General features: G+C 45.5%; 1 protein-coding gene and 1 long non-coding RNA gene across 12 annotated transcripts in view; one reads left to right on the forward strand and one right to left on the reverse strand.

Moving 5' to 3' along the window:
* Window positions 1-27097, forward strand: part of BCL6 (BCL6 transcription repressor) — a 47927-nt gene that overhangs the window by 14138 nt on the left and 6692 nt on the right. The window contains exons 1-6 of one of the 7 annotated variants that reach the window (XM_073231949.1): window positions 11062-11198; window positions 21661-21699; window positions 22349-22430; window positions 22509-22680; window positions 24261-24482; window positions 26120-27091. In XM_073231949.1, the coding sequence (XP_073088050.1) occupies window positions 22520-22680; window positions 24261-24482; window positions 26120-27091 (1355 nt within the window). In that variant the 5' untranslated portion in view covers window positions 11062-11198; window positions 21661-21699; window positions 22349-22430; window positions 22509-22519. Of the gene's footprint in view, window positions 1-11061; window positions 11199-15931; window positions 20486-21660; window positions 21700-22348; window positions 22431-22508; window positions 22681-24260; window positions 24483-26119; window positions 27092-27097 lie in introns of those variants that run through there. The other 6 variants (XM_073231948.1, XM_073231950.1, XM_017652475.3 and 3 more) reach the window with 6 other exon arrangements.
* On the reverse strand, window positions 287-11024 carry LOC118973499 (uncharacterized). 5 transcript variants are annotated; one of them, XR_012129314.1, is made up of 5 exons: window positions 10885-11024; window positions 5220-6194; window positions 3453-3641; window positions 3239-3311; window positions 287-2102 (listed from the first exon to the last, which is right to left on the reverse strand). It is a non-coding gene; the product is annotated as an uncharacterized lncRNA (long non-coding RNA). The 5 variants fall into 5 exon arrangements; XR_012129315.1 differs by having other exon boundaries at window positions 287-3311; window positions 6135-6194; XR_012129313.1 differs by having other exon boundaries at window positions 287-3311.

The following is a 27097-nucleotide window of genomic DNA, read 5'->3' on the forward strand; positions in this document are numbered from 1 at the left end:
GTTAAGTTTTTCTTAACTTGGTGTTTATATACTGAAAGCTGTTGGACCTCCAACTGATTGTAGGGTTGTTGAGATCTTGTCTGGTAGTATTATGCATGTGCCATTATACCCAATTCATCCTTGCCTGGCCACAGAGAGGAATTGGTTACAGTTCCTGGTAGATGGGTGCCATCCTGCTGGACCTCCTTGACTAGGGTGCTATGGAAACTGGTCTGGATGCAGGGTTGGCACCTGGACATATCATCTGTCAGTTTATTCCCCAAAGGTCTGGGATTCCCAGAAGTTTGGGGTGAACCTGGGCTTAGTCTGGTAAGCATCTGGATCTATTAGGTGTCCATTCCTGTTAGGGATTGTGTTGGTTCTGGGGTTCAGGCTATGAATGTTACTTGAGGTTGTGCTTTGGAACAGCATGATGCTGGGTGATCTATCTGTTCACAGTAGAAACTGTCAGGTGCTAGAAGATATAAAGCAAAGCTCTGACCTGCAGGCTGAGTCAAGCTAATGACAGTGATGATGGAAATAGCTGAGGCTCTGTGTGTGCTCCAGGCTCTTGTGGATCTTCCCTCATTGGGTTTTGGGTATAACTGGATGGTACTGTGGTGGCTGGGTTATATCCTGCTCTCATCAATACTGGATGAAAAACTCAGAGGCTGAACCTGCCCAAGAATAAGTCAATGCCCCATGCTGATATTGGAAGTAGAACACATTCTCTGAGAAGAAACCAGAGGTTTTCATTCGGCTCAGAATCAGGACCTTTGGGGCCCAGTCTTGGCTCTAGGACTATTTTTCCATGACCTAAAGCAAGTTTTAGCACCTTTCATGGCCTTTGTTTCTTCAGTAGACTATGTGCCCCTTGGTCCCATGCTGTATTCATATTTGTTTCCCCGATGCTGGGGATCTTAGATGTTAGATACTTAACACAGTGTTGACCCCACAAAAACTGTCAAAAAACTGTGTGTTGTTTGAACAAGCTAATGAGTGAATGAATAGAGCGAGCTGAGAATAAGGAATTAAACTAGTGGTTTAAGGGAAGAAGGGCTTAATCAGCATGATGGTCCTTACCTATCCCCTAGATTCTGATGTCCAACCCCATGTACTTTTTCAAGAACCAGTGATTCAAATAATGGTATGTCCCCAAAAGCTGACCACAGCATTATGATGTTGTAAAGACAGACACATTGATACAGTTTATTAAAATCTTTTTTCTTAGCATTTACTAGTTATACATGTTGTAAGAATCAAAAATAAATTAGTAGCCCCAGAAGGATCCCAAGGAAGTCTATCTACCAGGAAGGCTCCTGGGTGGTCTCACAGACAGCAAAGTAACAAGGAAACCCTTTGACATTTGCAAATGCTACGAAATAGCAACAAACAAGATAACCACACTAAGAGCAAGTGGGTGGAGACAGTTCAAAGATTTACAGGACCTACCTAATCTCATTATGGTCCTTGTGCTCAGAAAGGGTAATGTTTTGTTGGTAAAGTGTCTCACAGAGTGAAAGGTCTTCTCTAAGAGTGAGTGGCCAGTTTTCACTTTTGCTATAGACCCTAAAGATGTGGGTAGCATCAACTTTAGGTCAAACATTCAAAACCGTTATTTAGGGGACTGTTTGCATTTAAAAGACTTCACCTAGAGCTTTTCCGTGTCTTGAATATGTGCTTGTTACATAGATAGATATCAAACTAATATATAAGCATTACACAATTTGAAAGAAAAGGATAAAGGAGGGGAAAAGCATTCATAATTCTACTACTCTAAAGCAATCACTGTAAATATTTTTTATTAACTGTGCATTCTTATATCTAGTCTATTTTCCTTAAGTATTATAAACATAGGTGTGAATATACTATATACATACATTACATATGCATACATATACTTCTTTACCTGTTACCATAAGTATTTTCCAATTCTAATTTTTAAAAAATTACTTGTATTATAATTTACTTAACCACCCTCCATCCAATATCCTTTTCTCCAACGTAGTCATGATGGGGCATGTAGGTTGTTTTTGTTGTTAGATGTAAAGCTTGGACACATATATTCATTCAAAGATTTTTTTTTTCCCTTGATTGTTGAATTGTGCCTTGAAAATAGATTCCTAGAAGTAGAATTACTGAGTCAAAGGGCATGGCTGCATTTATGATTCTGGAGGTATGTGAGCAAATAGATCACTGAAAGAGTCTTGATAACCAGTACATATTATGATAGTATTCCATCACTTCATTTCATCAAGAATTCACATATCAGTTTCCATAGTGACTATAAGTATTGGCTTAAATATCTTTTTTTAAATTTTTTTATTAATGTATCATTGATATATACTCTTATGAAGGTTTCACATGAAAAACATTGTGGTTACTACATTCATCCATATTATCGAGTCCCCCCCCATACCCCACTGAAGTCAGTGTCCATCAGTGTAGTAAGATGCCAAAGAGTCAATACTTGTCTTCTCTGTGCTACACTGTCTTCCCCCTGCCCTTAATACCACCTGGCAGAGAGGTTGGTAGGGGTGGGGAAAGTGAAGTGAAGAAGGAAGAGACACTTAAAACTTGAGTGCAGCCCCAGAACTAGACAATATGGATAACTGACAGTTAGTTAGAAATTAATGAGGCATTTCTAAAATAATATACATCAATTAGTAGCAGTCTTCAGTTTACCAAAATGAATACTATGGCAGAAGAGATGATTCAGGTTGGACTGGTTGATGGGAATCAACTCTGTCACTAATTTGAGGGATCATTTTTGTAAATCATTTTCCCCTCTGGACCTTTTTCAATTGTAGAATTTGAAGGTTGAACATTAAGGAGAGTGTAGACTATGGGTGTCATATCCAGATAATGAAGACACATGCATAGAATTATGGGGTCCAGTCAACTGTTCTTTTCTAGACACCTAGAGTTACTACTCTGATGAGATCCATGGTTCTATCAGAGTTGTGCCATGAAATAGCAGACATTCTAGGAAGTTATGAATCCCCAAATTCTATTATGTCCCATATGGACTGATGGCAAGATCTTTCAGGGCCATGTTTCCATGCAGGGTTTCTGCAGAGAATGTTGAACAAATGGACTGATGAGGCAGTTTGAGCCATCTACCACCATGAGGACATCTGGCATTTGGCGCCTCCCTAGTGTTCTCCTGACAGTTCCCTATCTGGATGGTGGCACACAGAAATTAGCAAGATGATACCAATTTATTCAACTAATGAATAAATGTAGCTTCCCTCATTACCTGGTCTCCACTCTGAGTGGGAAGCATGACCTCTCAGATTTCAACAGAGGCCTGGGTCAGTTTTTGGAGGCTTCTGATATTGAAACAAACAAACAAAAAGATACTGTTATTATTAATATTTTACATTAGTAGGGCACATTTGTAACAATTAATGATACAATGTTGAAACATAATACTGACTGAAGTCCACTAATTAGTCATATTTTAGCTTTACCTTATGTCTTTTTCTGTTCTATACTGTGTTAAGTTGTCATGTCTCCTCTGGCTGCTCTTGGTTGTGGCAATTTGTCAGACTTTTTGTGTTTTTGAGGAGCTTGATGATTTTGAGGAGAACTTCACCACACACCTCATGGGAGAGCCCTCTGTTGGGATTGAGCTGATGCTCCTCTCACAGACGCGGGTCCTGGAGGTATAAAGACTTTTTCACCACCTCATATCAAAGGTACATACAATCAACATCGTTTATCACTGCTGACGTTGACTCTCAAATCCTGGCTGATGTAGTGTTTGTCAGTTCTCCACCTAAAATGACCATCCCTCTCCCCCTTCCCATATTGCACCCTTTGGAAGGAAGTCACAACACACAGCTCACACTTAAGGAGATGGAAGTTGTACTCCCCTTCCACGAAGGCAGTGTATCCACATACATTATTTAGAATTCCTCTGCAAGGGATGTTTATCTCTTCTCTCCATTTATTATTTTTTTCAATAAATTTTTATGTCTGTGTGAACTCATGGATATTTATTTTATACTTTGTGTTATAATCAAATGTTATCTATTTATTTTGTTGTTTAAAATTTCCAGCTTTGGTCACTGGGAGCTGTCCAGGTAGCTCCAACATCTCTGAAATATACCCCTACCCCATCAATGTAGGTGTGTGTGTGTGTGTGTGTGTGTGTGTGTGTGTGTGTGTGTGAGCAAATCCTTACTTTACAGGGCTTCAAGGTATACCCCCCTAATTTAGCATATTTCCTGCTCCAGTCCTAGAATCAACCATTTCTCCAAGGAGCCTTGCTTCCATTACTGGGGAACGGTATTGGCAATCGAGAGCTGGGCACTAGGTACACTCATTGCTCCTGTGGCATCATTGCTTTCAGGCAAAATATATATAAAAATTTACATTTTCAACACCAACATACAGACAATTATAATACAACTTCACTATTCATAAGATAATTATAGATTTATTAACAACATTAAGTCTCAGTAGTGGAGGAGCTTGTGAGGGTTCCTACACCGGTCTTACAATAGGACCCACACACAAAACTTGTGCATGATGATCTTCTCCTTTCCATCCTGTCAATGTACCCGTAAGACTGATGTTGAACTTCAGTGCAGAGCATGTCAAACACAAACTTCGAGGCCTTCTCTGAATGCAAGGCCACAGCAAATGGTTCTTTTGCAAGGCTACCCACTCCATTTCCTCATTCCATGAAAAGCCATAGAAAAAACAGTGGATTTAGAACCAGGGCATCAAAATTCTAGATCTGACTCTGTCAATGACTCAGTGTGTGCCATTCTTTCTGGGTCTCAATTTCCAATTACATAAAATCAGCAGTATTTGGATAATTCCTAAGGACCCTACCAGCTCTAGCATATTATAACTCTTAAAAGTTTTGAACTGATAGAATGTAATTGGCTTCACCTCTGCCTATAAATGGGCATCAATATTACAGAAGATCTAAGCCAGTGGAGGGATGGTGGTGGTGGGGAGGTCACTGATAATAAACAGGAGCTGTTTATTATTTCCTGAGAATGGCAAGGTCTGTTAAAGGCCTTATTTTGTCTGGACAATCGGTCCTGAAGAACCATGAACTATTTTGTTAAATATGGAGATCAAAAAATGTATAGGAAATATTGATGGAAAGTATCTCTTTTACTGCCTCCAAGTTTGGTAGATCAAGGCTTTTTTTCTTTTTTCTATTTTTTTGTAAGGGCAAACTCCTCATCTGCTATTTCCTCTGACTTCAAATAACTTACCTTTAATGCATTGATGGCTGAGCCACTCTAAGTTTCTTACCAGGAATCTCTCTCTAGGTTTTTTTTCTTTCTTTCTTGTGTGTGTGTGTGTGTGTGTGTGTGTGTGTGTGTGTGTGTGTGTGTGTGAATGTTATGACATATTTTTCACATGCACATGGGGCCCAGGGCTTAAAGACTGCCCAGTTACAAGTGACATCTCCCATCATTGACTGGGACAGTTTCCAAAAACAAACAGAAGGGGGGGAAAAAAAACTATAGTGCTGAAAAGACACTTGGAAAGTGTCACTTTTGATTATAAATGCTGGAGATCAAAGGTACAAGGTCTCAAAACCTACCTCCTCTAACTCAACATTTAAAATCTTCATTTGGCTTTTGAACCCACTCAGCATAATCTCAGACTTTGGTCTACAATTGGTTAAAAATTGATAGAGGTGATGATTCTGGGACTGCCTTCTTTACTTAGAAGTTTAAATTTTAACCCCTTCCCCTATTCCAAGTACACATATACATACAGCTCCTTTCCACCCCCCAACTTTAGGTTATGTAAATATATATTTAGATAAAAAGGTATAGAATTTAGAACAGACGGACATCATGCAGATCATCTGGGTTATTATTTCAGACAGTTGAGGAAACTGAGTCCTGACAAGTGTTTTGCTCCAGGCTCTATTAGGCATTCTAGGCAGAACTGTAATTAGAAACCAAGGTTTTTCTGGCAACAAATCCAGTTGTTGTTTTTTTTTCTACTTCACACTGTGCCCCGCGGAATTATGTGTGTGTCTGTGTGTGTGTGTGTGTGTGTGTGTGTGTGTGTGTGTGTGTGTCTGTGTGTGTGTGTGTGTCTGTGTCTGTATGTACATATGTTGCATAGACTCCGACGTGTAGGAAACATGCACCAAGCATCTGTAGTCTGACCTCAGGGAACAGTTTAATGACTCGAATTTCAGGCAGCTGAAAGGTTTCTGCGGGTGGAGGCTGAAATAAACAAGAAAAGCCACTGTGGAGATGTGAATGGAAAAGTACCAGTGCACTCCCTCCCTCCGCACATTCTTCCGCTCTCCAGCTCTCCCTGCCATCAAGCCGGCTTCAGATAGGCTTCTGCAGGGTCAGGTGTACAGACGGAGGCGAAAAGAAGGAGGGAAAAAAATGCAGGCACAACACGCAAATCAAGTTTTTCCACTTCTAGCCTTAGGTAGTAAAGAGAGCTGGTACAGCAGCAGGGCAAGAGGGTGGGCCAGCTACCCTGAGTTTACAAACACTCTGAGTTTTCCTCCCTTCATCCCTCTCCTCGTCCAGCTGCTGCTTTCCCTCATGCTAAGGTTTCATAGGAAGTGAAAAACCTGCTATTCAAAACAGTGATCAAATACAACAAACAAATGATTAAGCACCCCCCCCCCAATCACTTCTCTATTTTAAGCTCCCGATATTTATTTCCATTTTAAATAAGTGAGAAAAGTGGGAAATCAGTGTTGCGGGGGGAAGACTCTGAGCTAGGCTGAAAAGGTTTTAAAAGAAAAGTCTCAGAATAATACAGGCTGAAAGCAAGCAGCATATGAATCAAAATTAAATGTTGACACGTTTTCAGAAGGTAATGGTTGGAAATCATCTTTTACTTTTTTAATGTCTCAAAATTTCTGCTCAATTTCTCTAAAACATACCAAGAGAACTCCTTTCTTTTTTAAGGATAATATAGAGAGCTTGTGTTTTACAATAGCTTTAAATGAAGGATCTAAAATAAGAACAAATAGGTAAAATTGTACACCTCAGATAGATAATATCTCCCATACCCATCAAGAGTGGTGTTAGTACCACAGCACAGGTGACAAGCATAACCAAGCCCAAGTGACTATCAAAATGCCATATTCATCGTGACTTGGAGTTTGTTCCAAGAACCATTTTACAGTTTACACAGTGCAAAGTAGCTTTGCTTTCTGCAATTCTGCCAGAAAATAAGATACCTTCCTCCAAACCCAGGTAATAGGATCACCCTGCTTTTCTAATATGACACAGGATCATTAAACCACACAAACCCATTTTCAGATATGTTCAGAGGTCATGCATATCTCTAGTGAGGGCCAGCCTATACTATAGAAAGAAAAAAGCCTTAAGGATTTGAGTGATTAATCTGCAAGGTTCCTTCCAGTTCTAAAATCTGTAATTCTGTGATGTGATAGCTTAAAGATCTACCAAGGTCCAGAGGTTCCTGGCAGGTGAAACCAGTTTCCTTTTTGGAGACCCCTTAGGAAGAAGTCAAGGCAATGTTTATTCCATGGATAGGTTCTGGTTCCTTTACATCTATGACCATGGGGAGGTTTTGTAAGAGGAACTGGGTGTGAAATCTGTTTCTTTCCTTAAATAGATTTAATATTAGGACTACCTATTACCTATTTTATTTTGTAACATAGCTTATCTTTACCCAGCTGCTGTGATTAAGAATCTATTACTATGCCCAGGCTATGATGCAAAAGTGCTAGCCTGGTCCTCACTTCTGAGTATTAATAGCCAGGAACCATGACATCATAAGCCTGGTTGGTACACAGTATCTTCAAGCCTACAAAAATCACTCATAAGACCCCAGACGTGGAATTTCTCTTACGTGGAATTTCTCTTTATAACGTCTTAAGAATGAAAGCTCTCTTTAGAGCTTCTTAAAAATGATTTAAAAGTATATGAATATGTTCAAGTCAGTCTTCTTTCATCCTATAACATAGCACTGCTGGAGGGTGGGCTGCCCACATAGTGATGCTTACTGGCTACTGACGGACCGAGATCAAGAAAGAGAAAGAAGGACATTCTGAAAGAAATTCTATTGGTATAACATTTAATAAGTTTACTTTCCTAGGAACTGAAATGAGATTAAGAGATGGATGCACAATTTTCCTCACCATTCATTCAGCAGAGACAGGAACCTACCCAAAAGTCTCTATCTTCAGAACATTTTCAGTAACGTTTTTGTCTTTTAACTGTCTTCTTCTGCTTTGATCAGTTTCTTTCAGTGTAAACACTGACTTGGCAAAAACAAATTAAAAAATCCACAAAAAAACTGTAGTAGAAATGTGGGACTCTGGCACTTGGTACCAGAAATAATGTGCTAAGGAGGTTTGAGGTCTCTAGTGGTGGGGTTAATTATCTATAAACCAGGTCTGGTGGGTTTTCCCTCCAAGGGCTCCCTGAAGAGAATTAAAAAGGGCTGACTTACAAGAGGGGTGAATTACTTCCCAGCCCCCATTCTGGCTGGTTCTACGGCCAGAGGGAGATTTCCCTTTGCTCTGCAGCGCCCCCATGGGGCTAAGGTTGGAGTGGCAAAGAAAACGCAGAAGGGATGAACTGTGTGTCTACAGTTGAGAGTAGGGGACCAACCAGTGAGGCAGGATGGCAACTTTGACAAGAAAAGTGAACAAAAATCATATAGGTAATCTAAATGTAGGACCAAGAATAGGGCCGAGCCATACATTTCACATTCCAAACCATACAGGTACATCTGAGAAACCCTAAAGTTCTTATTGCTCATAAAAGATAGGGAAAAAACAGTCACACATATAAATAAACAAAGAAAATCACCAGCAAAATCGGGGTATCATTTTGAATCTAGTGGGATTAATTTAAAACTCTTTGAAAATGAGGGATAAGGAGACAATAAGAAAAGCAATTTGCCTTCTAGCAGAATGGACCTGCACTTGACAATATCGTGTGTCTTTGGGGTTAAAATGCTCATTTCAACAACAGTGACAGGATTAGACCTATGTATACTTTTCAAAAAATCCTTTACAGGACAGGCTTTTCTGCAGAGGCTGAAGTAATCCATCTGTCCATAAGTATTAAAATATTCAGATTTTACAGGGACAGGCACTTGTACATAATTTCCTAAGCTCCAGCCCTTGTGGAAAGTAATCAACACCTTTGGACCTCTCCTGGTTCTTTAAGAGGGGGGGACTACATCCACAAGAGCATTTTCAGCAACTGACCTGAACTTTCTTCTGAGAAAGTGATCCCAAATATCTCAGTAACCAGGCAGCAGTCTTTCACAGCTTTGCTCACTTCTCCATTACAAACCCAAATTTGGGGTTGGGAGACGTTATTTTAGGAGATATCTTTATTGGAAATTAACATGGGCAGAAATTTTGTGGAACCTTCAAGAACTCATCTGTAATTTAATGAGTCGCCTGAAGAACTCTCATAGCCAAGGCTCAGAACAGCCTGACCTTTGAAAGTCGTTTCTGGTCCAAACATTTTGGGTTAATTCTTGAGGAATCTGAAATATTATTTTCCCCTCACACCCTTCTTTTAAGAGAGACATAAAAGAAACAAGAGTTTCCCTCATTCAGGGATGAGTAGGAGGGGAAAAAACCCCAACCAACATTTAAATAGGGAAACTGGCAGTTCTGAATAAACAAACAGAGGCCCACAGTGAAATGATTCTGCACTGTATTTGCCTTTAAAAAGAAAGGAAGAAAGAAAGAAAGAAAGATTTCCCCTTCTCCTCCTCCTCCCAACTCAGCTAGAAAGCTAAGAGGACTGTGCTGCGTGCAGCGCGTTATAGTTGTAGCACAGTCTGTTCTAAATACATGCAGTATCTGTGATACTGGCAAGGCAGGCCTTCAGAATTCCCTCTGGCTGATCTCTTAAACACAGACAGAAGAGATATTTTACAACGACCTTGAAAAGAGCCGAGGCGGGTGGGAAGTGGGGGAACGGGGTGGGGGTGGGAGGCGGAGAATCAAGACCTTAAGGAAAAGCAAAACACAAACATGTATTTGGCTCACAGACTTCTGAGAACACATGCGTACACATACCCATAATACATACACGTTTCTTGCAATAAGAGATCTCCTAAGAGTTAACAATAACAGAAAGAGTAAACCCACCACTTGCTGTCCTGGAAAGAAACAAACCAAACCAAAACAAATCCTTTGAACAGGTTCCTCTAGTGCAGGAGACCCTCCTTCCGGTGAAAGTCCAAGGGGGAAGAGGAAAATTGCACCAAAAAAAAAAGGGGGGGTGTGGGGGGTGAGAGGATTGTTACATACGATTAAAAATGTAAGCTTCTTTCAATAATATCAAATGCCAAAACACCACATCTTCTTTAAAATGCTTGAGAGATTTGGAAAGGGAAAACACACACACACACACACACAAAATCCAACCGATGCGGGATCCTACGATTTACGTAACATCACAAACTTGCAAACAGCAAAAATCAGAAGAAAAATCCGAAAATCATCAAAATACAACCACCAAAAAACCAAGCCAGCACATCAACAAGGAAAAAAACAAAAACAAAAACCTGTCTTAAATAAAAATAAAGCAAACGAACCCACCGAAAACTGCTTTGCAAATATTTTTCTCGTGGTGCCTAATATTCTAGCTGGAAAGAGCTGTGTTTATTGTTTTTCTCTCACTCGCCTCTAAACCTGCTATATATAACAGAGTTTTTCCAACGGTTCGAACTTCTCTCTCCCTTTTGTATATTTAGCTCGAGAAGCTGAGTTTATGGGTAAGAGAAGAGGAATTAGACCCAGACCCCGAGAAAGCAAAGCGCACTCCCCGTCTTATGTCACCGAATAGCAAATTAGTTCTCAGAATTCCAGAGGCCGAGCTTTGCTACAGCGAAGACGCCGACGTCACAGAGGGGGCGCCCACGTGACGCTGGCGGAGCAGGACGTACCATCGCTCCGGACTTGGGGAGGGTGGGACACAGTCGGGTCCCTCGAGGCCGGAATCGGAACCTCCAAATCCGAGTCGTCCGGCCTGTGAGGACCTTGAAATATGTCGGGAGGAGGGAAAATACTGTGGCTTGGAGGGCTTTTTATGGGCCAGAGGAGACAAGAGTCCCGGAGAGCTGACACCGAGTCCTCCCCTGCTCCGCAGCAGTGGTAAAGTCCGCAGCTCAAATTCCGAGAATTGAGCTCTGTTGATTCTTAGAACTGGGGTTCTTAGAAGTGGTGATGCAAGAAGTTTCTAGGAAAGGCCGGACACCAGGTGATTATTGCTGTTGCCGCCGCCGCTGCCGCTGCCGCTGGTGCCGCTGCCGCCGCCGCTGCTCATGATCATTATTTTACCTTTTAATTCTTTTTTTTTCCGCTCTTGCCAAATGCTTTGGCTCCAAGTTTCCTATGTGTATCTATTGATATAAATGTATATTTTATTTGTTCTAGCTGTCAGGTGTTAAAATAAATGCCGAAGATTAGTCCCACGTCTCTCCCACTCTAGGATATAGATTTTTAAATATTTATTATTTAGTCTTGTTGTCTGAGTGAATCGGCCGGTTTGGGAGGCTTTTGCCGCCCTCTCTTGTGTTGTTTTGGTTTTTGAAAAAGCGGTGGAGGAGAGGAAGGAGGGGAATTAGGGGGCGGCCGGAGCAGAGAGCCAGACAGTGTTTGGGGCCGATTCGGGCAAGTCTGGGGACTGTCTGGCCCCAGTCGGCGGGGAGGACGCGCGCTCGCGCTCTCGCTCTTTCTGCTGCTGCTCGCGTACGGCTTGTGATCTCGCTGGATTCGTGCGGCTGTTTTTCCCTCTTCCCGCTTGCTGACTGCTTTCCTTGCTCCCTCGCTCCTGCCTCCCTCCTCCTCCTTTCCCGCGGCTCTCCTTCCTTCCCTTCTTCGGTCCTTCTCGGTGGCTCCGGGAAGTGAGAAGGGAGGCTGCTCGCTCGCTCGCCCCGCTTGGCTCCCTTCCACCGGCCTCGGTCCTCTGGATTGCCTACCTCCAAGCCGAGATTTGGGAGGAAAATGCAAGCAACTCCCAGGGCTTTTTTTTTTTTCTCCTTCGCATAAACCCAGATGAAGTATCGTTTCTACTCTTTCCTTTCGGAGCTGTGATCATCCTAATGAGATCCAAATGTTTTGGTGTCCCTTTCCCCCGTGTTTTGGGGGAGGTTTAGCTTGCCTGGGGGCGGGGATGTTGAATACTTTCAAAATTATTTTTTCTTGGTTGCAGTCTAAGGAGTCGGGAACCCCCGCGCGCTTCCTCTCCCCATCCTCAGGAGAGAGGCTGATGATGGTGGGACCAGGATTTGGGGGGTGGGGTGGGAAAGGGGTGCGTGTCTACACCTGCGGTGCTGTTCAGCGTGCGGGGACTCCGGGAACCATCACAGAACTGCCCAGCCGAGTGGGAAGGTGGCGGGATTTCTGGCGGTCGCGGTGTTTGTATTTTGGGCGCTGCGTGACTCGGTGTTAGCTCCCAATGGCTGTCCCCCCACCCCCCACAACCCCCCTTTCTAAATTTTATTTTATTTTTCCCATGGTGCAAGCTTTGTAAAAGAGACAACTGCAGGCCAGAGAGTAGCCGACGCCAGGCTTCAGATTCCCGAGGTCCTTGCGCTGGGCGAGGGGAAAAACAAACAGCCCTGGCCCGCGTTCCTACGTGCAAGACCCGGGAGGAGAGAAAGGCACTTTGTGGCCCTGGCTGGGGAACCCGACGCGGGAGGAGGGGGCGCGGGCACGAAAGGGAGGTCTTTGTGAGTGATTTTGCAAAAACGGCTTTCGAGGTTGGTTGGATTTGCAACCTGTGGCTCTCCTCGAGGGAGTAGGAATGAGGGAAGGAGGCGGCGGCGGCGGCCCGGGCAGGAGCGGGTGGGGAGCTGGAGCCTCGGAAATGGGCTGCGCTCGGGGTCAGCGGGAGCGAAGGGCCACCCCATTGCGGGATGTAGTGACCGTGGTAAATGTCTTGAGATTTGTGGATTGCGTTGTCTTTATAATGCAGTGTTATTGGAACTCCAGCGAAAAATGGAACTAGTATTGCAGTGAGTTTTAAAGCTCCCCAATGGAAAACAAGAACACAACCCAACAGATTAAAAAAAGAATGAAAAGCCCCCTTTTGTGTTGTGCCCCTTATCCAAATAGTTAGGGTTTGGTGCTGGGGGGCCTGACAATTTAGCAGAGGAATGACCCCAAACAGGGTGCTGAAAGTCCAGAGCTGTTACGGGGTCCCTGACCGACTCAGTGAGGTGGTCATCCCTCCCCCACCCCAGAAAGCTGACTTAATGTTTTACGGATTTTTAAAAAATCAGTTCATCTATTTCAGGAGGACGATCTTGTAAAGCTTTATTCCACCCCCTACCCACCCACCCCCCTTTTTTTCTTTAAAGCAAAGTGTCAATAGATGCCTTTTTTACTGTTTGGGAAAAAGAAGTGGGGCAGGAGAGAACCAGGGAAAGAACTGTTTAGAAATACAGTTTGTGGCTCCCCAATGCCGCCGGCTTCCTCTACAGAGACTGCCAGCTTCCCTTTTTGTTTGCAAGGTGTGTGTGGTTTTAATAAATAACTTAAAAAATAAGAGGTGGGCCGGCAAGATCTGTCAGGAGACAGGTATCTATTTTGCTCACTATTTACTACCAAGAGCCTTTGGCACTGGAACAGAACCTCGTAAATCTGCAGCCCAAGTTGAAGTTCATCTGGCCCTAGTCCACACGCTATTCCTGGAGGTAGCAAACATGAGCTCAAAGGAACAAGGTGAAATCACATTCTTGCTTTAAAATATATACTTTTTTTTTAAGGAGAAAAGATGTTTATCTCTGGGGGAGGAGGAAATGGAAAGAGCCCCAGGAGATGGGCATTCCCTTGCTAAAATGACTGTAGTTGAGTCTTCGGGCCAAATAGAAACCTGTAGATGGGAATATTCTTCCCTCCCCCCATTTACAAGAAGTTTCCAATATCCTATTTGGAAGACTTTTCAGTACTGGCCCAAGCACAGGATGATTTTAAGGCTCTTTTGAGAGTGGCAGTAAGGCTAGAAGCTGGTTGTAAAAATTGGCAACTTGAACAAGAACGCAGCTGGAAGAAGAAGGAATGCTCCAATTGACATTTTCCTCTGTGCTCAGTTTTAAGTTTTACCCCATTCTTTCTAGAAAAGACTCTCCAATTTATTCTGGTTGGTAGATGGCGATGGGACTTTAAACGCTTAGGCTGTTGTTTGCGAGCCTCGAAGAGTTCCAGTTATTGGTTGAGTAAATGGTAGCCATGACTAGATGTCAAAATCCTTCCTTCCCTCTCTCCCCTCCCTACCGGGTAGCCACACTCACTACCCACTTTATTATGAAAAACTTACAAGATTCAAAGGACTTGGTGCAGTAGCGCCACCCCTCGGTGGGTAAAACTCTATTTGCAGAAGTCAAATATTTGAAAAATACTGTGAAATGACTTAATGAGGATTTTTTTCCCCTTTAGGAAGGCGAGATAAAAGCAGCTTTAACGAAAAGGACTTTGCAGTTAATTTTTCAAATGAGAGAGAAAAAATCGCTTTCCAGCTAAGATGGTGTCATGATAAGCAAAGTAGGGTGTGTGTGTGTGCTATGCGGGGAGGGTTGTCTAGTTGCCTTCAAGTAGGCGTTCTACAGGTGGAGGTAGCCCCTCTCTCCCCATGGACTTGACTTCTCAGGGCATTTGAATTCTGCTACTTGTGTGACATTGAGATAAAGAGGCATATTTGGGTGTAAAAAAAACAGTGAGTGGAAGTCCTGTAGTTTTGTTGGCGGTGATGGTGATGTTTGCGGGGGGGTGGGGGGTAGGAAGATAAGGAGGAAGATTTGTGGATGGCGTGGGGCAGTGGTAGGATGGTCTGAACCGGGTTTGGAGCCCTCTGGGAGTCAAAGTAGTGTGGCGCGTGCAGGTTTCCTGCCCTGCGCAACAAGTGGGAACGCCGCCGCAGTTGCCGCCGCAGTTATCCTAGCGAGGCTGCTGTGTTTCTGCAAAGCTGACCGGTTCCTCTTCGTCCCACTGCAAGCCAGGAAAGGCTCCACTAAACCCTCCCCACCTTCCAGTCTGAGACCACCAGCCCCACCAAAAGACCATGCTCGTCCTCCCACCTCCACCCCCGGCTTTGTCAAGCGCTGTGAGCCTGGGTGGAATCCTACGGCCCTCAGGGTCCCTTTTCTCTGTGGGGATCAGGAGTTAATTCACGATTTTCTATGCTGATTGACCAGCGTTTGGCAGGAAGCTCTGCTAATACCGTCGAGTGCCATTCTGCTTTTTGGAGATAAGTGCACCTTTTCTTTCCCTTCCCAGTACATTCAGCCTTTGGGCTGGAAAAATCAACGTATTATATATGAACGCAGCTCCAGGTACCGCGTTGTGGTTGCTAGAGGTGTGAGCATCAGGAAGAACAGACTTAGATCCAAAAAATTAAATGTTTCCTCGCACTGCCTATGGAGGCAATCCCTCTCTCTAAACAGACCCCACCACGACGCCACCACGCTAAAAAAAAAGTGGAGGGCACTCGGGCGTGGAGGGCTGTGGCCACGCAGTGATTTTTCGAACGGACTGGGTCTGCCACCTAGTGGTAGGTCGTGGCTGAGTTCCCCGACTTGGATGGTAGAACGACCGCGTCACCCTTGGGTCCGTTCCCAATTATCCCTACCAGGTGCTAGTACTGACAGAGGGGGTGGGAGCACCCTTCAATTTGGATGATATCCGACCTCCGAAGTTTTGGTAAGATGATGAAAATTAGAAAACCTCCTGGATCCTTGCCCCGACCACGGTCGCTCAGCCATGGGCATCTGCCTCCATTAAGACAAAATACACCGTTTTGAACACACTATTCCCTGTCGCTCTGGCCTCTCTCCGGGGGATGTCGGTAGTGGACAGATGCCGTGGGGACTCTGGGACATCACAACTCTTTACAGGTGAAACTGGCCTGAAGAAGAGGCCTGTTAATAGTGAAAAGTTACCTAACCGGGACCAGATTGTAAGCTTCTGAATTCCAGGTCAGTGACTTAAAGGTAAAGGCGAATTTATCTCCGCCCCTTTGAGGCATCGAAGAAAGAGGAGCAGCGGTCAGAGAGAGAGCTATGATTTTAATCTCTTAGCTCACCGTAGTTGGAACGATTCCCTAGTTGTCTTGGAGGAATTTATTTAGAAAATATGGCCTATGATGTTAGTTAACAGACACAAAAAGCCTACTGTAGTGTTGAGGGGTTTCAGATCTTGGGTGTGTGTGCATGTATTAGGGAGTCATTAAGGCCAAGTCCCTAGAGCTGCAGAAGTGCACCTCACTTCGCCCGACGTTCACATTTGGATTCTAAAAGTACTCTTCTCCCCCTTGCTTAGTGGCTTGGCGAGAAAACAGTTGGGAGTGGAGAGCGAGGGGCGGGGCGTGGGGATTCCTACGGACTGGCAGAATGTAATCCTGGTAGAATTTGTGCCACAACAGCTTCTTAATCAAAGTTTTCTTTCTCGGAGCTCAAAACTTAAGATGGCAAACGCGCGTCCGCGTGCTGGCGGCCCCTAGCGACCGCCGGCGTGCGTCCCCGCGGGAGACGCCGTTGTCTCCACCGCCTTGGTCCGCGGGAGTCGAGTTCAGTCTCTCCCACTGCTGGTCGAGGCCGCGTCGGAGAAACGCGCCTCTGTTCAGGTTGGAAACGAATATGCGGATGTGTTTGAAGAGCGGTCATGTTTGAGTCATCGCTTTCCAAGGACAGTTAGTGCCTTCTATCTTCAATAACGTGAATAAAGACCTTGGCTGACTTCTGTTCCGATCGGATTTTTAAAGGCATTGTTTGCTTGGGGACATCATGCCGCTGCCCTCCTCTACCAGACTTTTTGCAAGGGTCGAGCCCGGTCCAGCCAAGATATAGGAGATAACTTTGCTCCCGGACTTGGTTTGCTGGCGTTGTCTGCTGGCCCTTTCTGGAAGGCTGGCGCGAGCCGGGCGCATCGGGAGCGTCCTTTCTGCAGCTTGTCTTCAGATGTTGATGATACAACACATCCCTCTATTTTATTGCATTTCCTAGAAGCTTGCAGACTTGCAAGCTCACTGTTGGCAGGAAAGGTGATAGAAATGAAAGTCAGGACACTACGTCCCCAGACATTCCGGTCACCCGAAGCGACTTCCTAGGGTACCGCATTATCAAATTTGCTTTCATCTGCGTTGTTTGTCTCCCAACTTTCCTCCTCCCCCAACACAACTAAGAGCGCGAAGAGTGTCCCCCCCACCCCCGCCTAGAAAATGAACAACTCCGCGGTTTGACCCCACTCTCTAGCGCGGAACACTGTGGATAGTTAGCTGAGCGGACCGGCACGGCTTGTTAGCTGAGATGCTGCGCAGAAAGTGAGCTTTCGGGCAGGAGCCCTGATGTGGGTTTCACTACAGCAGCTCCAGCCTCATTAAAATTCCTCTTCCCTGCCCCTTAAACAGTGCTTTGCACTTCCAAATTCCCCTTTGGGTTTCTCAGCGACTTATTAGAGTTATTAGATTACCAATGACCCAACGGCCGACCGGGACAGAGATGCGGTGGGGGGAAGGGAGGAAGTCGTTCTCCCAATCTGTAGACGGAGTCTAAAGTAGGTCAATGGGAAGGAGAGGCGGAGCGACCATGTTGGTTTCAAGCCTTGATGGAGAGCGCTCTCTAGTGTTAGGCTGCGGTAAAACACCATTAGGTTTGAGCTCCCGGAACCAGCGGACTCCTAATTTCCAATAAACGCATTTACTTAATTTGTAACTTCCCTTCCTAGATTCTCACCCCATCCCATATTAAATTTCAGACTTCGCTTTCACATTTACTCCCCCAGGCGAAGGGAAGGGAAAGCATCAAAGAAGGATTTTTATGAGGCCAAAGAGGCCCAGTCTTTACCGACGGATCCTGATCCTACCTCCGCCGCTGACAGGATGCACGGCGCAGCGTGACACCGCCCACCAGTTTTAGGGCAGGACAGCAGCCTTAGAGGCTGCGACTTTCGCGCTCCACCCCCCGCCCCCCGAAAACGCCTCTCGGAGCCAGCTAATGAGACTAATTAGGAGATGGCGCCCAGGGTGGTAATTCCCAGGAAGGCCTCCAGAAATCTAGGCAAACTTGGAGCGTGCCGCGGCGCTCGCTGGGGTCGGCGTTCGTGCCTCTGCTGAATCCTGTGTCCCTACGGTTTCGGAGAAATCCGATTCGGAAATCCCGAAACCTGGCCAGGTTTGGCCTGGCAGCGCCTATTCGAAAGGCTTTGGGCGGAAACAGAGACGAGCTGGGTTCCCTTTCTTGCCAACGTAGGCGGAAGGGACTTTTGGTTTGGTTTCCCTCCAAATTGGCTGGAGCACTCTGGAGGGAGACCCTCAGCCATAGAGAGTCTCCATGTTTCCTGACGCCTCACCTAACTCCCTTAAAAAGGGGAGGGGGCAAGCAGAAAAAGTGAGAAAGAAAGAACGAAGGACACGACGCACAAGGGAAACAAACGCGGGAACTGGGCGATGTGCAGTCATAAAATGAGCTTCGGACTAGACCCGAATTCCTGGGCTGTAGACCGGCTCTGCTGACTTGTCTGACTTTCCCCATTGATAAAAGTGTTACGGAGGAAGGGTTGGGCTAGGTGAACTCAGAGTCCTGGGCCGGGCGCGGACGAGGGATTTGGGGGAAAGTGTTGCTTATTCCCCACCCCACCCCACCCCGGCAAACCTTCCCCAGTGGCCCCCCTCCCCGGTGAATCCCCGGCGGCCCGCGCGACGTAGGCTGCGATCCTGGCCGCTGTCAGGGGCCGGCAGCTTCCTGGAAAGTTACTTCTCCTTGGAGCCGTCGATAGGCACTGTTCTGTGAAATCCGCTGAGCTTAGATCGACTGTGTTCCGGGAATGAGAGGGCTGTGCCATTCCCCTCACTGCCCCTGCCTTGACGGCGTAACAGGAAAAAAAAGACGCATACAATGTTGGCTACCGAGGTGCACAAAACGTTTTATTTGAGTGTAACCAAATTAAGGCCTGCCACGGTCGTAGTAGCGTCGGGCCTCCAACGCACCTGCGGGGGCTTGGAGGCGGATGGGCAGCGGTGCCCACAGAGCGCCTGGGCTGCGCGGTCCCTGGCAGACAGGTACGGTAAAGTGGGGGTGGGCGAATCTGCGCGGGCTCGCGGCGACGCGCAGGGCTCGGGTGTGTGCGTGTGCGTGTGTGTGCGCGCACGCGGGCTGCGGAGAAGGGGGCTGCCGAGTGTCCTCCCGCGTGAAAAAGGCAGGAAAAGAATGGGGGCTTTCCTATTGGCTTGCTCTCTTGCTGTTAACCTCGCCTCTAGCTCTTCTCTCAGCTCCTCCCTCCTCCCTCTTCCCCTCCTTTCTGTTGTCCTCTGCCTTTTTTTGACAGAGTCCCTCTTTTTTTTCTTCTCCAACTCCTTTAAAAGATCTGTCTTCTCGAGGTGCTTAATTGAAAATCCACAGGGGACGCCCAGAAGGAGAGACAGAGTGTGGGGTGGAAAGACAATGACTGACTCTCACTTGGTGGTCACTTTGGCTGAGGCAGTGTTGGGGGTCAGGGAGTCCAAGTCGGGACCCTTGCCCCTGTCAGCTTCTCCTGGACAGCTCTGCTCTCTTGGTGGTGGTTTTTGTGGAATGATTTGTGTATGTGGCATTGGTGGAGTGCTTGAAGATGATAGACCGAGTTTATCCGGGATTTTGCTGGGGATTAGCTTTGAGATCTTGGGCAAGGCCTATCCTCTGGAGCCTCAGTGCCCTCCCCAGTAAATCAGGGCTGTAACAAGGATCGGATAAAATAATGGATGGGACAGAGCTGAGAGGTTTGTAAAAACAAACCAAATACTAGTGGTTAGTTTACCCTGCAGCATCCAAAGGGAGGCATTGTGTCCCACATACCCCCACCCCCATACTTCATGCACTCACTAATTGTGGGTCACTAATTGTGGGGCCTTCAAAGGTAGAGCTTCCGTAGGAAGGAGTGGACTTAACAGGAAGGGCGCCTTATGTATATGCATTTATTTTGGCCAAGCCAGGCAGAGGTTTAGGGTGAAAAGTACCCAGTCCAGGACCTGGTGACAGTGGACCCAGGAGAACTGTTTTGTTTCAATCTACATGTGCAGTGAGTCATTGCCCATTTTTCAAGGTGACATGGCAGATCTGTGCTTCTTGTGGTACTAAAAATCTCTGACTAGAAATCCACAACCTAGCTGGTGGTTGAAGCTGGTTAAAGGAGAGCTTTAGGTATTCCAGAAGTGTTTAGAGATCTCTTTCATGGGGGAAGAGAAGGTTTATAAATAAACCTCTCATGTGGTTTCAGCATTCTTTTTCAAGGAGACGGCCATTGAGCTTTGGTTAGAACCAATTTAGTGTATCTCTCTTTGCCCATCTTGAATTAGGATGGGGAGAGGAAGAAATAGGGTCTTTCATCTTTTTCTGTCCTCTCCCTTCCCCCATTTCTTCTCCCCACCCCGCACCACTCATCCCCACTCACTCACATGCACACACTAACCTTGAAGCTGATGAGAATGAGTGACTGGCACTTGGGACCACAGAGAAATGTCAGAGTGTTTGGTTACAGACACAAGGAAACCTCTCATTTTAGAGTGCTCATTTGGTAAGACTCAGTAGCCTGGAATGGGGGCAAAGTGTTTGTGTGGGGGAAGGAACTTAAAGATGAGATTCACCCACATTAGGGTGCTGTCTTGCATGTTCTACAACACGTAGGCTGATTTGGAAAGGGGACAGGAATTTGAGCCAGAAGACCTAGGGCCGGGTCAGTAACCATCTACATAGCCCAACATGACCTCCCTGGCCTCGGGCCCCTTTACTGGGAAAATAGCTCTTAAAGGCTATGCTTTTTTAAAAAAGCGGAAAGGACAGAAGGTTCAAATATTGTTTTGTTTTACAGCCCTCGTGCAGTCATGAGGTTCTTACACCTATGCTTTTAATTATTTTCTTTTAGGGAAACCAATTTGGAGAGGGCACGTACTTATTTCACGAGGGCTCCCTGGCCAGTTCTCAGCCAAAACACACAATTAAAATGTTTCACCAGCACAGGGAAGCACAAGCTTGGAAGTTTGTAACGCTCTGGTCTTAAGACCCAGGAAGGAAGGGAGAGAAAACTTTGGAAAGGAAGGCAAAGATTCCCAAGGAAAGCATAGAGACACCATGTCAGGTTGTATTCTGCAACAGATTCTTTGAGAATCTGTATTCAGTCTTAAGTGTTTCAGAGTCAGGAACTCCCACCTGTCTGTTTGTCCTGAGCAAACCACTTGAACCCCTGAGTTTCAGTTTTGTCACCCGTGAAATAGGGATAAAGATACTGATGCTGACAGCTTGTGGAATCATTCTAAGACTTACTTGAACAATAATATTTTAGTAGATTTTGAAATTCATCCAGAATTTTTAGGCCCCTGAAGGATCATTCTCATTAATATTGAAAGAACCACTTCTTTTATACGTTTCTCTCCCATAAACTCAAGTGGTCTTTGAGTAGTAAACATTTTTTACTTTGAACTATATGTGTAGATGTAGATGTAGATGCAATTAATGTATGCAATTGGATTCCCAGTACTGAGGGTAAAAACATTATTATTGCATAGCTTTGGGTACCTTTTGTTTCTGTAAGAGCAGAGCTGGAAAAATGCTAACTTGTGGTAAAACCACACCAGCTGGCAAGCTATAGCTATCAGAGTTAAACTAAATACATGTGTCCTAAAATAAGACTATAGTGGCCAAGTTTACATTCATTAAATCAATTTCTCTTTGCTTTTTTCCTCTTCCATGCAGGTTTTGAGCAAAATTTTGAACTGTGAATCAAGGCATTGGGTAAGTAAAATGAATCATATGCCTTAAAATATTGTGGACAAACTTTCTTTTGAATTTGCCAATGCATGTGTTTCTGTGAACTTTGCCCTTTTCATTAGATGAGATAAAGTCTGATGCCCTCTGCATCACTCCCAGCCCTCTGTCCTTTACCCCTGTGTTAGACTGTCTGACCTGTTGTATGAGTATTCATTCTCTCACTCATTTCTTAATCAAATTAAATTATCCACCTACTATGGTTTAGCACTGTGCTGGGTCCTTGGTGTAGATTCAGACAATTCTAAAGTTTAACAGAAGAGAAACAGATGTGGCTGGGATAATGAAATGGGATACTGCTGAGAATAGCTGCAATTTTTGAGGAACTGCTGTGGACCAGGCACAGATCTCTAATTTTACAGCCATGTAGAAACCAAAGCCCCAAAACAGTAAACTGCCTCCTGCAAGTCACGCAGCTAGCAAAAGGGAAAGCTAGCATGCTGATCTCCAAAACATGGTTTCCGTCCCCTGTACATTCACTGCCAGTCAATGCATGGCAGAGTATTTGGTATGTGGGAAAAACATTCTACAAATATTGATATTTTCCCTTCTACTTTCCCCTAAAGAGCTTCCCATTCTGACTTTTTAGGTAAAGATTATCCTCCCCATTTTACAGAAATGAAGAGTAATGCCCAGAGATGGACCATGAATTGTTCCAAGACCAAACCAAGAGGCCTCAGTTTGTACTCCAAACATTAGTAGGCTGAGTCCCCTGCTGTCACCCGCCTGTTAAGAGGAAACAGGTTCTGGAGAACTGATCCCCTTTTTTTTTCCAGGTGAAGACAAAATGGCCTCACCAGCTGACAGCTGTATCCAGTTCACCCGCCATGCCAGTGACGTTCTTCTCAACCTTAATCGCCTCCGGAGCCGTGACATCTTGACTGATGTTGTCATAGTGGTGAGCCGTGAGCAGTTTCGAGCCCATAAGACGGTCCTCATGGCCTGCAGGTGAGGGGTGTGGAGGGGAAAGGCTGGTGAACGAGAGGAGAGAGGGTGCCGGCAGCCAGCGAGGCGGAACGTGTGGGCCTTTGGCTGTGTTTGGTATCACATCTCAGCTGAATGCAGATCACCAGTACACAGTCTGGCTGAGTAGGTTCCCAGGAAGCAAAGGAGTGAATACGCTTCTAGAAAAGAAAGAATTTCTGTTTGGTGGGAAGAGGGAGAAGAAATCATAGTACTGTCTCAAGAAAGGATATGTTTGGAGTAAACATACAGAATAACTTCAGTTAACCAGTGAAAAAAGAGCAAGTGAAAGAAAGTTTTAAAACCATTTAAGCAAGTTAATTTGGACGGTTTTGCTCCTTTATTGTCTAACTGTATTTATTATAAATACAATATAAATATTGTATTATAGATACTGTGACTATTTCCTTGGGTGCATGTAAGTTAGAGAAAGCTAGCTAATTGTTCCTATTTGTCGAGTATTACAAGTTTTCAGAGCAATTTTATATTACATCATTTCCCCAGATCTTCACAGTAGCCTGTGTTATGGATGGCACCCTTACCTCCATTTTATAGATGATTAAATGAAGACAGATAAGTGAACTGATGTAGAGTCAGGGAGCTCTATTGCTAGTAGAGAACTTACTCAGCACTTACAATAAGCACCTGTGGTTTAATAGTGGCAAGAACAGAGGTTATAGACATAGACAGATAGTAAATAATGCTAACTGAATCCTACTGTGTGCCAGGTATTATTCAGTACCTTTTACATTTTCAATCTTGCCACAACCTTAGAAGGTAGACGGTATTGTTCCTACTTCGCAAATAAGGAAACCAAGGCACAGAGAAGTTAATTATCTTACCCAAAGTTGCATAGCTACTTACCTATTGAAGTCTGGCTCACTTCTGGCAACCTACTGAGAAAGAGAAGGATCAGGATGACAGCCCAGAATTCCGACTTACAGTTGAGTACTCCTTCCTCCACCTGACAACATGGTACCTGCAGGCATGGCCTGAGGTTTGACTTGCATCTTCTAGGAATGCTGACCTTAGGACAGTCTGTGGACCTTTAGAAAAGTAGTAGGGTGTAGATGTAGGCATTATTTTATTTATTTGTTACCAATACCCAACCTGCTTCTAAAAAAAAAAAATAGGATTTTTAAAATAAGGATAACATGATGAAACAACAAAGGAAAGGTTTCTCCCAAAGATATAGACTAAAAATAGTTAATACAAATGAGTGCTAAATTTAACTCTGGCAATCCAAGCAGTTAAGACTAAAGGGACAACAGGTTTTGTGACCTTGAGAAAAATCATTTAGCATCTCTGATCTTAGGTACCTCCAGTTATAAAGGGGAGAATGATAGTATCTGCTTTGCAAGGTTGAGAGGAACACAGGATAATGTATGTAAAGTGCTTAATTACTCTTGGGCATTTAGAAAGCTCTCCATAAATGGCAGCTCTCATTATTTGCCATGGAAGTTCTGGAGCTAGGCCCAGGGGAGAGGGGCTGAGCATCAACACTGACTGTAATTGATCACAGATTCTGTATGTCTGTTATAGTGAGTCATTTGTTTGTTTTATAGTGGCCTGTTCTACAGCATCTTCACAGACCAGTTGAAATGCAATCTTAGTGTGATTAATCTGGATCCTGAGATCAACCCTGAGGGGTTCTGCATCCTCTTGGACTTCATGTACACATCTCGGCTTAATCTGAGGGAGGGCAACATCATGGCAGTGATGGCCACGGCTATGTACCTGCAGATGGAGCATGTTGTGGACACTTGCCGGAAGTTTATCAAGGCTAGGTGAGCTGCCACCTAGACTAGAGCCTTGGAGATGGAAGGGATCCGAAACCCTTGATAAAGCGTGCATTCGGAAAAAAATAATCCTCTATGATATGTCACAGCCTACATTTCCACTATTTTTGCACCTTTCTGCCTTAACTCTTGTGCTTCAGGAAGACTTACTGCCGTCCAGATATATCCTATGCATTCCTGCCCACTATCGCTTGATGTGCCCTTTCCTCCCACCCATCCTGCAAGGCCAAGCTTGGATGCCAGTATCGCCCTCCATAGATATTATTATTGCCACTCTTCCTCCCTCAGCACTTCCTCTGTGTCCTGAGTCTCTGGCCTGCCCTATAGACCTTCCATTTTAACTGTTTTGTGTATATGTTTGATTTCTCCTTTCGACTTCGATTATGCCAGTTTACATCGATTATGCCCCACTTCCCCCGCCAGACTGTGGGCTGATTTACTCATCTTTTATGTTGCCCTGCTCTTCATTGGGAATCGGGACAACATTTATTAAATAAAACCAATTCACTGGGTCCAATCCCCTACCTGAGGGCTGATAAGACCTGACCCTCATTTAGAGATAAGGAACCTGAGAGCCAAAGAAGAGAAGAGCTTTGCTAAGTGGAACAGACTCAGAACATGAATTCTTGAGAGCCATTTGATTCAGCTGCTCGAGGGTGATTGCATCCCTTCTCACTCACCCAGAAGGGTTTCCAGCCTCTCTCTCAACACCTTCAGGAGTGAGGAACTCAGTCTTCCGAGAGCCACACAGCCTGCCTTGCACAGTTAGAAAGCTCCTCTTTATGGCGAGTTGAAATCTGGCTCTCTCCCCTCACTGGTTCTAGCTCTGTTAACTGTGATCATGTGGAGCTGGCCTCTTTTTCACCCACATAATGTCCCTTCAAGTATATGCAACTAGAGCTCTTTGTCTCCTGTGGGTGATAATGGTGGCAAGATCATCATCACTGTCACTGGCAAGTACTTTGTCTGGATTAGGCCTTGTGCTTGGAGCAGATCACTTGCTCCAGTCACACAGCTGCTAAGTGGCACATCTGGGATTGGAACCCAAGTCTGGGTGCTTCATCATCAGAGCTTTCTGCTCTGGCATATGCTGCCTGTTCTCCCAGGTGAACTTCCCTGCAAACCCAGGCAGCATATCAGGCGACAGGGTATCAGATTGTCTATGACCCTGTGGACGTCTGGCACCAGCATCGTATAAATTCCCCCCACGAAGAAGTTTCCATGTGTAAAACGGAGACAAAGACACCTTTCTTCCTTGCAGGATTTTATATGGATGAAATGAGAAAAGGGCTCTGAAACTTTTATATTCTATAACATCTAAAGAATTACAGGTTCACACACATACATACATATGTGACAGAAACACACAAAATCATATCTAAGCACGCACACCTTGTGTGGATAACTTACTTCCCTTCTCTGTGCCTAGTTTCCCCATCTGTGGGCTAGATTGCTAGGCTTCAACGTAAAAGCCCTGTAACTGCAAGTATTTCACTGTTTCAGAGCCACATCCCTTATATCTTCCTGACCCAAGCACAAATGTGGTTACATACACCAGTGTCACTTGGAAAGTCATCTAAGAGTTCTGATCTGGAGGCCGATGTCTTCTCTTTTTTTTCCCACAGCGAAGCAGAGATGGTTCCTGCCATCAAGCCACCCCGGGAAGAGTTCCTGAACAGCCGGATGCTGATGCCCCAAGACATCATGGCGTACCGGGGTCGGGAGGTGGTGGAGAGCAACTTACCACTAAGGAACGTCACTGGGTGTGAGAGCAGAGCCTTTGCCCCCAGCCTGTACAGTGGCCTTTCTACACCGCCAGCCTCTTACCCTGTGTACAGCCACCTCCCTGTCAGCAGCTTCTTCTTCTCTGATGAGGAGTTGCGGGATGCCCGGATGCCTGTGGCCAACCCCTTCCCCAAGGAGCGGGCCCTTCCCTGCGACAGTGCCAGGCCAGTCCCTGGTGAGTACAGCCGGCCAGCCATGGAGATCTCCCCCAGCATCTGCCACAGCAACATCTACTCACCCAAGGAGGCAGCCCCAGAAGAGACACGGAGTGACATGCACTACAGTGTGGCCGACGGCCCCAAGCCTGCAGCCCCCTCAGCCCGGAATGCCCCATACTACCCCTGTGACAAGGCCGGCAAGGAGGAAGAGAGGCCCTCCTCAGAGGATGAGATTGCCCTGCATTTCGAGCCCCCCAATGCACCCCTGAATCGGAAGGGTCTGGTTAGTCCACAGAGCCCCCAGAAGTCTGACTGCCAGCCCAACTCGCCCACAGAATCCTGCAGCAGCAAGAATGCGTGCATCCTGCAGACCTCTGGCTCGCCTGCAGCCAAGAGTCCCACCGACCCCAAAGCCTGCAACTGGAAGAAATACAAGTTCATCGTGCTCAACAGCCTCAATCAGAATGCCAAACCAGAGGGGCCTGAGCAGGCCGAGCTGGGCCGCCTCTCCCCTCGAGCTTACACTGCCCCACCAGCCTGCCAGCCTCCCATGGAGCCTGAGAACCTTGACCTCCAGTCCCCAACCAAACTCAGTGTCAGCGGGGAGGACTCCACCATCCCACAGGCCAGCCGGCTCAATAACATTGTCAACAGGTGCTG

The sequence above is a fragment of the Manis javanica genome, chromosome 3, assembly GCF_040802235.1.
Source record: "Manis javanica isolate MJ-LG chromosome 3, MJ_LKY, whole genome shotgun sequence".
NCBI classification, from domain to species: domain Eukaryota; kingdom Metazoa; phylum Chordata; class Mammalia; order Pholidota; family Manidae; genus Manis; species Manis javanica.